The sequence below is a fragment of the Mastigoproctus giganteus genome, chromosome 9, assembly GCF_048544385.1.
Source record: "Mastigoproctus giganteus isolate SK-2022 chromosome 9, ASM4854438v1, whole genome shotgun sequence".
Lineage (NCBI taxonomy): Eukaryota > Metazoa > Arthropoda > Arachnida > Uropygi > Thelyphonidae > Mastigoproctus > Mastigoproctus giganteus.
In genome coordinates this window covers 89,089,907-89,102,544 of record NC_143583.1, presented here as the reverse complement: position 1 = coordinate 89,102,544, position 12,638 = coordinate 89,089,907, and the positions used below count along the sequence as shown (strand labels likewise).

Here is a 12,638-nt window from a genome sequence, read left to right as displayed (position 1 = left end):
CAACAGTAAATGCCTCCAAAGGGGTCATCACTGAGTGGGATTTGATCGATCGTCACAGAAGATGAATTAGTTCAAGAGTTAAAAGAACAAAAAAGTCACATGTGCTAAGCGGATTATGATCAGAAAAGATGGTCAGCTTGTTCCAATGCGGAATATTATCCTTACGTTTGGCACACCAAATTTACCATTGAGTGTTAAAGCTGGGTATCTCAATTGCCGTATAAGACTCTACATTCCTAATCCCATCACGTGTTATAAGTGTCAAAAGTTTGGGCACTCTCAGACCGTCGGTCGAGGGGATGCAGTGTGCCCAAACTGTGGTTCAAAATCTCACACACAAATAGAATGTGATGCTGAAACACCACATTGTCCAAATTATCAAGGCCAACACCCCGTTTATTCAAAGTCCTGTGAATTATGGAAAACAAGAAAAAAGATCCAAAAAACAAAGTAGAGCGGAAAATGACTTACCAGGAGGCAAAGAAGCAAATTATGCTTACTACACTTAAACACACCTACGCAGCAGCAATAAAGAAATACCAGTCAGCAGCGACTCAAACTTGGTGTTAGTTCCCCCATCCCTGTCTATTGCAGATTGGGCCTGAGAAATACTCTCAACCTTACAGCAATCTACTAAGGAACAGCATGCGATAGATAGTGCTAATAACACACCAATTACAGTACTGCAAACTGCATTCCAGTCTTCCTCAGAAATCATAAAAACTAAATCAGCAGTCCTAATGCAGAAAAGTCGGCCAAATGTAACAAATATGGATACAGATGAAAACATCAACCAAGATGAACCAATCTTAGATCTGTACGCAGAAGATGACATGGACACAGGCCATCCTATTGTCTCGAAAAAAGAAAGAATAAAATTGGAGAGACAAAAACAAACTGGACCTAAAAAGCAGACTGAATCAAACCCAACTGGTAAAAACAAATGGATCATATCATACAGTGGAATTGTAGAGGCCTACATAGCAACATTGATGATATCTATGACCTAATCCAACAGTTTGGTATGTATATGTTTACAAGAAATTAATCTATCACCATAAGCAATTCCAAAAATAAAGAACTATACTGTATATCAGCATAATAGAAATAACAATACCACTGTGCATGGAGGTTTGGCCATTCTAGTAAACTCAGGACTCCCTACTAAACACATTCCACTGCAGACTTCCTTAAAAGCAGTACGTGTCTCCTTAGGAATCATGTTAACAGTAGTTTCAATCTACCTATCACCAAACAAAGAATATACTTATAATGACCTAGAAGAACTTCTGCTACAGATACCTCCTCCATTTTGTTTATTTGGAGATTTTAATGCACACCACCCAATCTGGGGTTCCCCACATACAGACATGAGGAAAAGCTCTGGAATTGCTGCTTGACAAACATAATCTAACACTGTTGAATACTGGTGCTGATACTTACATTCATTTCTCAACTAGAACAACCACAGCTATTGACTTGACAATCTGCTCTCCAACATTATCCACTCATCCACTGGACAATCTGCTAAACAGTAACCATTATCCGATAATTTGTGAAATTCAAGCTAGTAGAATGTTTGAATTCTAGAATTCAAACATTTAAGTTTGAATTCTAGAATTCAAACTTAAATTCTCACTTAAAATGGAAATTTTCCAAGGCTGATTGGAAGTTATTTGCTTCAAGTACTCATTCAGTGATGAAATCATCAAATTCCAATCCATCAATGATGCCACACAGCACATCACATCTCAGATTCTAAATGCTGCAACCAAGGTCATACTAAAAATCTGCACTCGTTCTTTTAAACATGCCAATCTTTGGTGGAGTGATGCGTGCCAACTTGCCAAAAAAGAGAAAAACAGGGCAGGGAACCTGTTTCATAAAAAACTACTGAGAACCTTATAAATTTCATGGAACTGAAAGCAAAAGTGTGATTCATAAGGAAAAAGGCAAAAACAAATTCTTGGATCCAGTTTGTCTCTACTCTAACGAAGAACACAAACGGCAGAATAATCTAAAATAAAATAAAAAAACTGAATGATAGATTTCTCCCAGCACCCTCTCCAATACTGAGATGGAATAGACAAGACCTGTCATCTCCAGTTGAAATAGCTAATGCTCTTGCAAAAACTTTTGCACAAATTTCAGATATATATATATATATATATATATTATTTGAGTTAAGTTGTAATGTATAACATGAATAGTTATTACATTATTATTACAGATTAGTACATTATTATTACAGAATTATTACAGATTAGAAATATATTATAAAATAGATATAAATTAACAATCCTATTTTCTTTTTACACACACACGCACACACACACACACACAACATAAAAGGACTGAGTAAGGCAAATTAAATTTCAGCACAAGACTATCACTCCCATATAATCAACCCTTTACAATTTTGGAGCTACAGTATGCTCTAAACAAATCAACAAATGGGGCATCAGGTCCTGATGTTATTACCTCATGTTGCAATGCCTAGACAGAAAAGGCATTAAATTCCCTATTGCATTTTCTGAATCGGATCTTCTCCGAAAGCTACTACCCTCGCTCATGGTGTCATTCAACAGTGCTAGCTTTGCCAAAACCTGGAAAATATCAGAAAAATCCATGCAACTATAGACCGATAACCCTTACCAGCTGCTTGGACAAGACATTGGAAAAGATGGTACACAACAGACTTGTATGGTACATGGAATCCCACACAGTCATCAGTTGCCTTGTTGTTAATTCTAAACAAATAAAAGCAATTATACATCATTCCATATGCATTTTCTAAAATAACAAAATATAAATCTAAAATAAAATTCAAAATGCTTAATACCAATGATATTGTTAAATTCAGTTTCAAGGTATATTGCTATTTTCCTAATTCATGAAGGTTCAAAAGCCTGAGTCCAGATATCTGACAAAACCTTGCTATATGGATTGTCCAGTTGACTGTATATTATCTGAATGGTCTGAATGGAATACCAGCCGTTGTCAAATTTGTGGACAAGATGGTAAGTTTATTTTGTTGCATACAGTTTGTACTGAATCATATTATTATTTGTTGTGATGTTACAAAAAATTCTGAATTCTGTGGTTAAATTAAATTTAGTGTTTTCCTTAAAATGGTCCTGTGTATTTTATTTAATCTGCTTGCCTGTCTATTTTTTTATGCATGCAGTTTCTTTGGAAATATTTAATCTAAAGAGATGGAAATTCATTTGATAGGCTTCCCTAGCACAATTATGGATATTTTAGAGATCTTTATCAATTTAAATTTAATGTAAATTTATATTTAAGTACAATTTTTATTTAAATTGCTAAAATTTACAGTAGAATTCTCTAAAGAGGCCTAAGTTATAGTGGGTATTTGAAATGATAATTTAGGAAACAGGTGGTGGAAATCTTAATGTGTTTTTTTTTTTTTTTTTTAACACACTGCTGATGTTGCCATACGATATCTATCTTATTCCTTCCATGCTGCAGATGCCAGCTGATGTTTTTCATATGATTGTTGTTTAATGTGGCATTGTCAGTTTTGACTTGGTTGGATGGTATTGTCATTTTGTCAGCTACTAGTTGTGAGTGTAGAAAGCAGTTTATCATCTGCAGTTAGAAATGGATGCTGCAGTCTTCTGACATCAAAAACTAAGTAATGTTTTGTAAAATAACACTCTGTATTTGGGAATTGAAAAAAAAATTGTATGAAGAATTGTAACAATAGATCCTCATGGATTTGATTTGAGAAAGCAGTTTTGCACTGCTTGAGGCTGAAGCAATAAGTTATTTGTAATATGTGCTATAAAATCTGTTAATACAGTATATAGTATAATTTATAATACAGTATTGTAGCATCAACTGTAACGCAAGCATTTTCTCTTTTATTCTGATTACTTTGCAATGGCATCATAAACATGAAGAACAACATTTGTATATCCTTGAATTATTAGCCTAATGATGAGCTGCCATCAGCTCAAGGCTGCCTGGCCCCAAGAGCCAAGCGATAGTTCTCAAGCGATCTTTCTAGTGCAGTTATCTAGCATTTTTCCTAGGGCAAGTACTAGTGCTTTCATAAACCATCCACTGCTCACAAAGTTACTGCTTCCCTCAGTGAGCAACGTTACTGCTAACCCTGCTTGCAGCGTTACTGCTATCGCTAGCAACGTACTGCTCTTCTATTCTTCTGTGAGGCTCACGAACCTCCAATGAGCATCAGAAGAAAGATGTTGCTGATGAATTACTCAGCTAAAATTAAAAGCCTGCCTACTCATCCTGTTTGGCCACTCCTGCCTGATCCTTAGTGGAAACCCACTATGCAAATAAACCCAGAACAATTCGGCTTGCTGGTATCACTGCAGATTCTAGAAGAAAGCTGGAACATTCAGTTTGATAATATCCTTAGAGAATCAAAAGATCCATATCCCCCATGGACTACCTTCACACTTTCTTCTAATGAATAATTTGAGCAATGGGGTAAAGGTTCCATAGCAAAGATTAACATCCAACAACTACATTATGCTCATACACAAAAGACCCTCAATTTACCAAGATCTATATATATTATACTTTTAGTAATAATATAATAATAATATATAATAATAATATATACAGTGAAACTTCCCTTTAACGGACAGCCATGGGGAATGAAAATCTGTCCGTTAGAGAGAAGTGTCCGCTAACAAGAAGTCTGAGGGAGAAAAAAAAAAAGAAAGAAAGAAAAATCGTTAAACATTTAATGTAAAATTAAATTAAAATATATACAGATTTTGAACAATATTTTTGTAAATAATATACAATTACATACACAAGAGATAAAGAAAAATCGTTAAACGGTTAATGTAAAATTAAATTAAATTATATACAGATTTTGCAATATTTTTGTAAATAATATACATACAATTGTGCTATGCATATTATGACTTTATCTTAAGAAAAATACATACAGTAATCACTTATTTTCTTCTGCACCTTCTTCCGGCTGATAATTTTGTTTTCAACATTTGTTTGGAGTGAAGAAACCATCGAAAGTCCTTCAGTATCTTCTTCAGCGGCGAAAAATATTTTTAAACGATTGATTTGTATGAGCGCTTCTTCTATTTTCATCTGTGGTTCGTCGTTAATGTTCTTCGACAGAATGACCTCCTTCCATTTTTTCATCCTCATGAGGAACTTCTTGAAAAATATCGATGATAATGTCGTTGATATCTAGAGCACCATCTTCTGTAGTGAGGTTCGAGTCTATATCTTTGTAGCCAGGGTCACTTGTAACTGAAGTATCGTACATTATCAATAGATGTTGAAGTTCTTGCTCTTCTTGGTGCTCCACATTGCTGTTCACAATTTCAATTTTTTTTGTGTTTGAGAAGCCAGACTTTACGAAACAGTTCACGACAGTTTGTTTTCTAATTGCGTTTACTGAAGAGGAAATCCATTGAATCGCATCTAGGATGCTGAGTTTCTTTGCAAAGTCACTCGCACATGTTATATCGTTCATGTTTGCAATGAGATGTCTTAAAACACGTTTTCTGTAGTGAAGTTTAAATTTTTTTATTATCCCTTGATCCAAGGCCTGACACTCTGCAGATGTGTTTGGTGGCAGAAAAACTATTTGAATGTTGGACAATTCAATGTGCGGGTGAGATGCCGCATTATCCATGAAAAGAATAATTTTTCTGTTTTGACGAATCATGTTTTGGTAAAATTGACTTATCCATTCGCTGATGATATCTCGTGTCATCCACGCTTTTTTTATTACACTTCCAGTCAACATTCAAAAGATTCGACTTTATGCCCTTGAAACAACGAGGATTTTGTGGTTTTCCTATAACAAGAGGTTGTTCAAAGTCTCCCAGCATATTTGTACACAATAGTACAGTCAAGCGTTCCTTAGAAATTTTTCCGCCCTGGCACTTTTCGTTTTTTAGACTCTGTTTTTTCAGGAAGAGCTTTAAAAAACAACCCTGTTTCGTCACAGTTGTAAATATCCTTAGCTTCAAAATCACGACATAAATCTTCCAATTTGACGGTCTACTCTGTTACAACCCCAGTATCAACAGATCCACCTTCACCACTTACGGTTTTCCAATAAATTTTATGCCGAGTTTTGAACTTGTCTAGCCATCCCTCAGAAGCTTTGAACTCATTTACTCCCATAGATTTCGCAACCTCCAAAGCCTTTTCCCTAATAATAGGCCCATTAATGGGAATTTTTTTAGCACGTGCGCGACAAAACCACTCATACGTAACATTGTCAATTTGAAGTCCAACAGTTTTCGGGAATGATTTTTGAACCTGATCATTTCCGTGTTGCGAAAATTGTTTGAGCAGTTCATTTTTTTTCTTTAGGATGTCGCTTACCTGCGTCTTCCCGATTTTGAATTTTGCAGCGAGATTGCGAACACTATTTTTTTGCCAATCATACGCATTAATGAGTTCGACTTTATCTTTTAAAGTTAAATGTTTACGAGAAGACATTGTGCACTTCACACGACACTGAACAAAACTGAAACTGAAAAGACGAAATGCCAACAAAATTCCGCCCCCATGCACACACCGAATTCCTCAGAAGTTTTACACGTGCCTTAAAATTCTTGAAAAAGGGTTTAGAACCGTGACGTAAACCTTGATAAAATTCAGAGAATCGGAAATAGAAAATAAACACGCGATTGAGGCAATATGTGGAAGAAATGTTCCTAGAAAAAGGGCAGTGAGCTCGCCCACTGTCCGTTATGGGGAGATAAAATTAAGTGCTAATCTAAACGAAACAGTGCAGATTGCCTGTCCGCATCCGTTACAGAGAATGTCCGCTAGACAGAAGCTGAAAACACGTTAAAACCAATGGAGGTGAGTTGGTGAATTTGAAAATGTCCGTTGTAGAGAGATGTCCATTAACGAGAGGTGTCCGTTAGGAGAAGTTTCACTGTATTATAATAATAATATTATATTATTATAATAATATATATTATACTTATACATATTATACTGATGGTTCAAAGTATTACAATCAAGTGGGTGCAGCTGCTGTCTTTCCTAATTCAACTGTCTTGTTTTCACTTCCAGCCAAATGTAGCAGTTATACCACTGAGTTTCATGCCATTAAGCTTGCTCTGAAAAAAATCTCACTGCTGTCAATAAATAAAAGTATAATATATATTGATTCACAAAGCACTATTTTAGCTTTGAAAGGCACTTCCTTACCTAACAATCCTTTATTAAAACTCATAAGACATAAGCTGATGCAGCTTCATGAGCATCAACAAACTTATCTTTTCTTGGATCCCTGGCCACAGTGGTATTCCAGGAAATGAATGTGCAGATGATGCTGTAAAGCATCCTTCCAACATAGCCTCAACAAATGATCTAGTCCCATATCGTGATTATAGACACAATATATGGAAAACATGCATGGAACAATGGACACTTCTGTGGAAAATGCAAGCAAATAACAAGCTATTTCAAATAAAACCCGAACCACAATTATGGACTTCTAGCCTTCATAAAAATAGAAAAGAAGTAATCTTAGCCAGAATCCGAATAGGTCACACTCACCTCACGCATCTATATCTGCTTACAGGGAATGATCCTCCTCAGTGTGCACACTGCTCGCAACCACTTACAGTAAAACATATACTCCTTGAATGTAGCTTGTTTAACAATGCCCGACGAATGGCTTTTAGTTTCATTTCAGATCTGCAACAGCCTCTCTCTCAGTAGCATCATAGGTAAAGAAGCAAATCTCTCTGAATTCTTTTTCCTATTTAAAACAAATTCAAATGTATGACTGTTTCTAACTGCTGTGCAAGCAGTTCTTATATGTAAATTCAATTGATTTGGGAGGCACAATATGGTCTAAGTTGCCCTTGCAACAGAAAACACCAACAATTTATTCTTCTGATCACTTGGTCACTGATTGGCACCACTCCTGTCTTCACGTGTTTGAGGCCAGTAACCTGGGAGAAGAATCACTCTCTCAGAGGGCTAAAAGGAGCAAGCATGGATTTGAATAATTTTTCGCCATTAGCGCCTTCAAGCTCAAGACCAGAAATGCCTGATGGCAATGATGCTAATCAACCAAAAAGGCTACGAAGAGAAGCACATTTAGGTGAGATGCCAAACTTTCTGGTGATACACTCTCTCCACCCAGCCTGTAGGCAAGTTATCACCATTTGTTATCCCGAGATATTTGGAATCCATTGCTGGAAAACCAAAAATGGTTAAATGTCTACAATCCAGAGACCTCCTGATGGAAACAGCCACCTCCAAACATTGAGTTGCTGCTCAAAACAACAACTTTTGGTTGGCTGCCAGTATCTGTCACTTCCCACAATACGGTAAATTCATCCAAAAGTGTCATCACAGAGTGGGACTTAATTACAGTGTCTGAAGAGGAATTAGTTCAAGAATTGAGCAATCAAAAGGTAATCAGTGGCAAACGTATAATGACTAAGAAAGATGGAAATTGCATTCTGACTTGATCCACAATCTTAACTTTCAGCACCCCAGAATTGCCATCCTCAGTAAAAGCTGGCTATTTAAACTGCAGAATTCGGCCTTATGTCCCTAATCCCATTTATTGTTTTAAATGCCAGAAATATGGACACTCCCAGCAGGCATGTAGAGGTGATGCCATATGTCCTATTTGTGGTTCCAAGGAGCATACACAAGCAGATTGTATAGCCTCAACTTCAATTTGCCCCAACTAAAGAAAGTCATCCAGCCTTTTCTAAATCATGTGAAATATAAAACAGAACATAAAGTGATATACCATGAGGCATGCAGACAAGTTGCGTTGACAATGCCCAGCCGTTCTTATGCATCTCACACTCAAACACACTCACACTCTCACTGAACAGCAGCTCAAACTGATGTATCAATACTATCCAGCACATCTATAGCTAACTGGGTTAAAACTACACTAGCAAACTCTGGAAAAGACATACCTCAAGCTAAAACCAGCAAAGCGACCAGCACTGCAATTAGCATCCCAACCAATAATCCAAAGGTTTGCTTGACAGTGAAAAGTGGAAAACCACTAAAGAGAGCAAGAAAACTAAATCACCCACCAACAGCATGGAAGTTGATGTCCATTCAGAATTTGAGGAACCCATACTAGAACTCCATGCAAATGACACAATGAATATTGGACGCCCCTCCTTCCCAAAAAAAGACCAGAAAAAATGCTCCTCATTCAAAAAACAATCAGATGAATCATCCTCAACAAAACTTAAATGATGCACACCATTTTACAATGGAATTGCAGAGGCTTTTGTTGCAACACAGGTGATATCAAAGATCTATTTAACTGATTTTCTCCAGTTGGCCTTTGTCTCCAGGAAACTTAACTAACCTTACAAATTTTTCCTTCAATAAAGAACTATTGCCTTTATTGAAGGGATAGTAATACAACTGATGCTGCCCATGGCGGTATGGCAATCCTCATAAATTCAAAGATCCAACTAAACATATCCCTCTTCAGACTGAATTAGAAGCTGTTGCTGTTCGTATAATCCTCAATATTGCCATAACACTTTTCTCACTCTACCTACCACCAAACCATACTTATTCTTTAAAAGATCTTGAAGATCTCATTATACAGATACCTCCACCTCTCTGTATATTAGGAAATTTTAACGGACATCACCCTTTATGGATGTGCTCCTAAATTAGATAAACGTGGTAGACCCATTGAAAGATTTCTAGAGGTCCAAAACCACACCATACTCAATACTGGTGTACACACTCATGTACAGCTGAGATGTGTCCAAATGGACACATCTCAGCAATAGATCTCTCAATTTGCTCTCTGTTACTGGTCCCAACCATAGAATGGTACATACTAAATGATCCCATGGGTAGTGATCACTTCACAATTGTTTGTAGCCTGCTCACTACACAACCACCATTAGACCAATCCTGCAGAACTGTAAATTCTCTTAAAGCCAAATTGGGCCAAATTTCAGTCAGCAATCACTCTGGACAAAAGAACTATTCAATTACAGCCCATAAATAAAGTCACTGATTATATCACAACCCGTCTTTTAGTTGCAGCTAAATACTCAATTCCATTATTAAATTGCCCAACTCAATGGCACTTCTCAGCTACTGGTAGAACAGTGAGTGCACAAAAGTGAAGAAGAAAAAAAAATAAAGCATTTAATTTATTCCGTCGATCTCCAACTACACCCAATCTAATTAGCTACAAGAAGCTAAGGGCAAAAGCGCATTTCATTCAAAGGCAAGCCAAGAAAGATTCATAGACTCTGTTCACATATACTATCAATAGAAACACCAACTCCAGATTAATATGAAAGAAAATTAGGCAGCTTTCTGGGAAGTTTCCAACCATCCCTTCCCCAATTCTTTCCTGCAATGAGCAAGAATTCTCTACTCTTCTAGATATAGCAAATTCCTTGGGCAAAACGTTTGCCCAAGTCTCAGCTGCTTCAAGCTACACTCCAGAATTCCAGAAAATTAAGACCACCACCGAAAAGAGATCCATCAACTTTCGAACCGCACTATCACTTCCATATAATCAGCTTCTTCAATATTGTGAAATTTTACAGGCCATCAAAACAACACGAAACAGTGCCGCAGGGCCAGAGGGCATATATTATGTCATGTTGCAGCATCTCAGTGATAAAAACTTACAGCTGCTGCCAGTCTTTTTTAACTGAATCTTCCTGGAAAATATTTATCCAACCTCTTTGCATCATGCTATGGTTTTGGCCTTTTTGAAACCTGAAAAAGATCCCTCCAGTCCTTATAGTTACAGGCTGATCTCTTTGTTAAGTTGCCTTAGTAAAATTCTCAAAAAAATGATCCACAGTCAAATCATTTGGATCATTGAAACTCGCCATCTACTGATTAATTGTCAACATGGCTTTTGTCAAAACAGGTCATCTTAGATCTGATGATCAAGGTTGAATCTGAAATTCACAATGCCTTTGTGAAAAATGAATGCCTTGTTATGGTTTCCATAGACATAGAGAAGGGCATTTGATATCACCTGGCAGTACAGCATTCTCAGTGACCTTCAAATTCTTTGGTCTATGAGGCAAACTGCCTGTATTTATTAGGCACTTTCATTATCAAAACTCCCTTTCTACTACATTCTTGCAGGAAGAAGGAATACAACAAGGGTCAGTATTGAGTGCAACCCTATTTGCCCTTAGAATTGATTCCATTACAAAAGAACTCCCAAATACTGTGGAAGCATATCTTTAAATTGACAATCTCTATTTCTTGCCATTTTCAGAACATGAGATCTATCGAATGGCAATTGCAGATGTCCCTCAATAAAGCGCAAAAGTGAGCTGAGCTCAATGGATATTGTCTTTTCCATGAGAAAACAGTTGCAATCCACTTTTGGAATCAATGCAAATTGATATAGTCCCCTGAACTTCGGATATCAAATTGCACCATTCTGATTGCCAATAATATCAGATTCTTTGGATTAATCCTTGAAAGCAAGTTAAACTTCCTTGAGCACATTAAATGAATATGTACTACCTGTCTTAAAAGATAAACATGCTAAGAGTTTTATCTGCCCTGCCTTGGGGAGCAGATCATATAACTTTGCTGCTCTTATATAGAGCACTGATAAGATCCCGTTTGGATTATGATGCTCCGTTTATGATTCTGCCCAAATGGCTGGATCCTACACAACACAATGCACTACTGATTGCTCTTGGTGCTTATAGGACATCCAACCTATAGTCTATATATTGAAGCTTATGAGGCCCCTCTGTACCTCAGCAGAGGAATGTTATTACTTAAATATGCAGCCAAAATCCAAAGTTGCTCTCTGCATCCTATTCATCTATACCTCTTTAATCCACCACTTCACAATCTCTATAGAAATAAACCAAGAAAAATACGACCAGCAGGCCTACTGCTCCTTGAAATTACAGAGAATTGTAATGTTTCCACAATAGGCAGCAGGTAAAGAATTACTCTCATCCACCATGGACCCCCTTTCCTCAACTGACCTGTGATACATATTTTCTTCAATGGGGAAAGAACTGTCTGCCGACTCAGAATGTGCAACAACTCCATTCTAGCCATGTTCAAACTATGCTGACTTCTTACCGATATATACGTATGGTTCCAAATCTCATTCAACTGTTGGAGCAGGGCAGAGCAGCAGTGTTTCCCTCTGTTATCATATCAGCTTTTCTTCCACCTGAGTACAGCATCTTTTCAGTAGAACTATATGCAATTCAATTACCTCTAGAAAAATTTGACTCTTCACCCATCTGCAAAATATTTAGTTTACACCAACTCTCTCAGCTCAATTAGAGCAATGCAGAATCCCTCTCATAAGGATCACCCTGTTTGAATCAAATCTAGAGTTTTCTGTTGAAAATTGAAGATCATCAGCAACAAGTGAACTTTTGCTGGATTCCAGCACATTCAGGCTTAAAGAAAATGAACTGGCTGATATTTCTGCTAAAAACCCATCAACTTTAGACTTAACCTCTGTCTTCATTCCAGCTTCTGATTATAATATCATAATTCAAGCAGTATACCATGCACATTGGACCGAGCTATGTCATAAACAAACAAATAATAAACTCTTCCAATTGTAACAAAATCCAAAATTTTGGCACTCAAACATTCAGACAGTTCAACGA

General features: G+C 36.9%; 1 protein-coding gene across 1 annotated transcript in view; it reads left to right on the top strand.

Annotated features, from left to right (window-relative positions):
- The window catches only part of LOC150080530 (thrombospondin type-1 domain-containing protein 7A-like), a 1,074,234-nt gene that overhangs the window by 494,956 nt on the left and 566,640 nt on the right, over positions 1 to 12,638 (top strand). Inside the window, exon 19 of the mRNA XM_090380722.1 lies at positions 2,900 to 3,020. Within this exon, the coding sequence (XP_090236848.1) occupies positions 2,900 to 3,020 (121 nt within the window). The remainder of the gene's footprint in view (positions 1 to 2,899; positions 3,021 to 12,638) is intronic.